Source organism: Sinocyclocheilus anshuiensis, unplaced genomic scaffold, assembly GCF_001515605.1.
Source record: "Sinocyclocheilus anshuiensis isolate Anshui unplaced genomic scaffold, SAMN03320099.WGS_v1.1 scaffold267, whole genome shotgun sequence".
Taxonomy (NCBI): domain Eukaryota; kingdom Metazoa; phylum Chordata; class Actinopteri; order Cypriniformes; family Cyprinidae; genus Sinocyclocheilus; species Sinocyclocheilus anshuiensis.
In genome coordinates this window covers 1,162,074-1,165,970 of record NW_015552637.1, presented here as the reverse complement: position 1 = coordinate 1,165,970, position 3,897 = coordinate 1,162,074, and the positions used below count along the sequence as shown (strand labels likewise).

At 34.6% G+C, this 3,897-nt stretch overlaps 1 protein-coding gene across 2 annotated transcripts in view; it reads right to left on the bottom strand.

Moving 5' to 3' along the window:
* The window catches only part of LOC107666774 (centromere protein W-like), a 9,722-nt gene extending 6,594 nt beyond the window's left edge, over positions 1-3,128 (bottom strand). The window contains exon 1 of one of the 2 annotated variants that reach the window (XM_016458211.1): positions 2,883-3,128. In XM_016458211.1, coding sequence (XP_016313697.1) covers positions 2,883-2,969 — 87 coding nt within the window. In that variant the 5' untranslated portion in view covers positions 2,970-3,128. The remainder of the gene's footprint in view (positions 1-2,882) is intronic. The other variant, XM_016458212.1, reaches the window with a different exon arrangement.
* Positions 3,129-3,897: the final 769 nt, after the last annotated feature.

Here is a 3,897-nt window from a genome sequence, read left to right as displayed (position 1 = left end):
AAGCCGTCAAGGAGACATCTGGATCAAAAGTTTCTGAGGAAATTGAACATGTATTCCTGTTATTGTTTTACAGTTTAAAATCAGTGTTCTGGGTGCAAACACCTCTGTTTCTCATTTGCCATTTTGACATCTACTCTACCAGTCTATTTATGCTAACTGAGGCCTAAAATTGCCTCTGTAAATGATATAAATACCTGCAGTACACATAATTTTGTTTCCAAAAGAATTGTTTTTGAATATGACTTAAATTTCAGTTTGTTCCTCATGAACACACAAAGCTATCAAATGGCTTCAGAAGCCTTTAAATAATTTGAATTTTCTAAAGATTTAGAAGGATTCAAAGTTCATACATTGAATGATTCGTAGTCAAAGAACAGGTTCATAAGAGTCACTTGTTTGTGAATCAGACTACACTGGTCATGCTGCATGTTTGCTTTTGAGAGAAGCAAAAAAAAACTTCATGGAATTGTTGTGTGTGTGTGTGTGTGTGTTTATCTTATCACATCCAATTCAGAATGCAATCACATTTTAAACATTTTTTTCTCTGAACCTATAGATTTAATATCAGTGCTGGAAATACTTGTAAATTGTAGGTCTACAATCAGAGAACTAATGGTTTCATCTGAAAGCCAAAACACAAAACACAATCATAGCTTGACCAATTAAAATCAGACTCATTAATGATGTGATGCATAAGGCAAAGTGTGAAGGGTCTTATTAGGAATTTTGTCATTAAAAGCACAGGAAACCAGATCAAACCGGTACATATTCATAGGACGGTAAAAAAAAAAGAGCCTTTCTTTCATTTTTTCCTGCATTTTCCTTTTAATTTAATGGCTGGATTAGACCCCTGTAAAGCAGAGGACCTTTCAGGCGGCTTTTACATCCCCACCTCCAGTCTCCATAAAGAAAGACCAGCTGCAATGGACCTTTAATTAGGACCCTGTTAGCACATGGACATCCTACACACACGCAGAGCATAATCAACTATGTACAGTGCCCCTCAACTTAAAAACAACGGATAAGCAATTCCCTAATTCCCATGGAAAACACTAGGCTAACTTGCCAAAAGGCAAACCTCAATCAACCTAAACCACTGGACTCCCCTTTTGAAAACTGAAGTTCCTTTTAATCAACTTAAGCTATGAAGTGGTCAGTATCAAGCAATCAAAAGGCAGCATGCGACACTGCCACATAATCTATTGCATGTAACAACATTTACAGTGGCCACTTCACGTGATAATGCATAACATAAATTGGTTTCATCAGTGCTGCTTGGATATAAAACGTTAAACAAATGTAAACACATCTGCTAAGTTAAAGGGCCAAGTTCCTTAAAATAAAATCGACTTCAAAAAAGTCAACATGGTGGTTTGGTTTTAATGGCTTGTCCTCCCATTTGTGGTTTCCTGATCCTAGAATTAGGTATTTTCCTAAGTGACAAGGTGGGCAAGAACTTTACATTGGTAGCAAACAAATCATTACCGTCATGGCTTGTCCTCCCATTTGTGGTTTCCTGATCCTAGAATTAGGTCTTTTCCTAAGTGACAAGGTGGGCAAGAACTTTACATTGGTAGCAAACAAATCATTACCGTCAGAGTCAAAAACAGACAAAAATCTTTTGAAACAAGTTATAAATAAATAACTTATGTAGCTTATTATATATTCTTAAAAAGAATAGTGGCAGCAGTGCTTCTTGAGTTTTGAATAATAATGCAAAGCAGCAATAAAATGCATCAGACTCTAACATTAAACATTTCAATTCACCTCCATATGAAAACTACTCGATTATGAGTTTCCTCATAATGAGGTCTGCAAAAAGACATGAAAGGAGCCAGTAATGTCCCACTAATTCAGCTCATTTGCATTAGCTGTATTCCTTTCTCTAAACAAACTGGCTCACCCATGCTGTAAGCTATATATAAAGTTTTTGTTCCAAATCAAAAAGACCCCAACCGACTAATGTGGTATAGTCCTGTAAAGTGACAAGTCTACTACTAGCACTATATCTTTTCATAAATAATTGTAACCAAAGTTAAAATGCATTATATTTGCAGATTCCTTGTTACATGTGAAATTGGTTGTTTGTCACATTTTTTTAATGTTTTGCTTTCTAAAGGTGTAACAACGAATAGATAGAAGTATTATAACTGTGGTTAAAATAAGGCATTAATGCACTAAAAACAATTTTATAATGCGTTACATATTGGCTTCAAGTACTGAGGACAGCCCTAAAGATATGCAACCTGGCCATATTGCATTATAATGTTTACATAGGGTCTTAATAATTGCTTTGTATCTGCATTGTGCTACAAAAAAAAGCAAATCTTGCTCCTTCAAAATAACAGAACATTCAAAGAAAAATTATTTTTCTTTAAATTAATGAAATAACACATTATTGCATTCTTCTTCCCATTCTGATCTTTCACATCGGTTGAGATGCGTGCATTGCAATAAGTAACGTTATAAGGATGTTTTTAATCTTTTAAGTTCACAAAACAGGAACAAAAAAACTATTTCCTCCCTGATGACAACGTATGGATGTGTCTTAAAACCTACTGATCTCCCTGCCTAGACATCACTACTGTGCTTCAAATAGGCGCTTCCGAGCTTTCTAAGCTGTCCATAATGTTGTCTATGTAGGCAGCGTACTAGATTTTGAGACACAGACCTAGACAACAACGAATATGCACCTCTAACTACCACAGTAAATATGACGTAGCCTAGAGATGAAACAGATAATATTCTGACTGCACAACAACTGCATAACAGTACACATGTCATCTGACAGTTAAATTAAATCTGAAAGCATAATTCCATGTGAATATCACAACAAGCGCGTTTGTGGTGGAAACTGTTGTGGTTCACTTTCATTCACTCACCATCAAGTCTGCGTTTTTTCCAATCCGTATATTAGTGTTCTTCTTCATATGGAGCTTCAGGGCTGCTCTCGGTGCTTTCTTTGACATGTTTTTGATTGCTTGACAGGCGTTAGTTTACCGTTTTGAAGATCGAAAATAAAGCTCGCGACTGTTTGTTTTTCGTTGTATTCAAAACACCGCGCGTTTCACTACCGGCTCCTGATGATGACGTGTAAAGAGCTCAATGGTTGCTCTCACCAGCACGTGATTTGTGTCTATTTACATCGATCTGTGGGTGAGGATCACTTGAAGGTTATGAATCTTTATATTTCTTTGAACGTTTAGAATGCAGTCCAGGGTTTTACATATGAAATGATAGTCAGACACTTTTTATTTGATTAATCGAGTTCTGTTTTGGCTTAATGATTTTACACAAGTGAAAAAATTAGTGAAAAAGTAAAAAAGTCTTTTGATTAAACTTTTTTTTGTTTTGTTTTTTTTGTTAAAGATACAAAACGTTTAATGTCTTACATATGTATTATAGCTATTTAATTCTATCACAGCTATTTTTATTTAATTATATCTATTTTTTATTTATGAACTTTTATTGCCTACTCGAATAATTCCAAATCATTTTACTGTTTGAAATAGACAATATTGCTATAGCTTGAAAAAAAATGCCTGGTACTAAAAACAATACCAACAATACATACCAAGAAATAAACAATATAAAACACAATACAATAAAGTAGAATAAAATAAACATTCAACAAGACATACAAATGCGTTTGTAGATCAGACTTTCCTTCTTTTTCAGGTCTATTACTTTCTGTGAGCTTTTGTCCCCTGAGCATAATGTAAAACAGCTGCAAAGCATTTGCTGAATTAAAAATAAATTAATAAAGATGGAGCTGAAACGTTGCCAGAACTTTGAGTCCATTTTAATGGTACATGTTTTATGGTTTCTATTAATTGCTCTGGGCTTTGGCATTTGGTTGAGTTTAAAATGAAAGAGAATTGCTCCCGGCTTTATTCG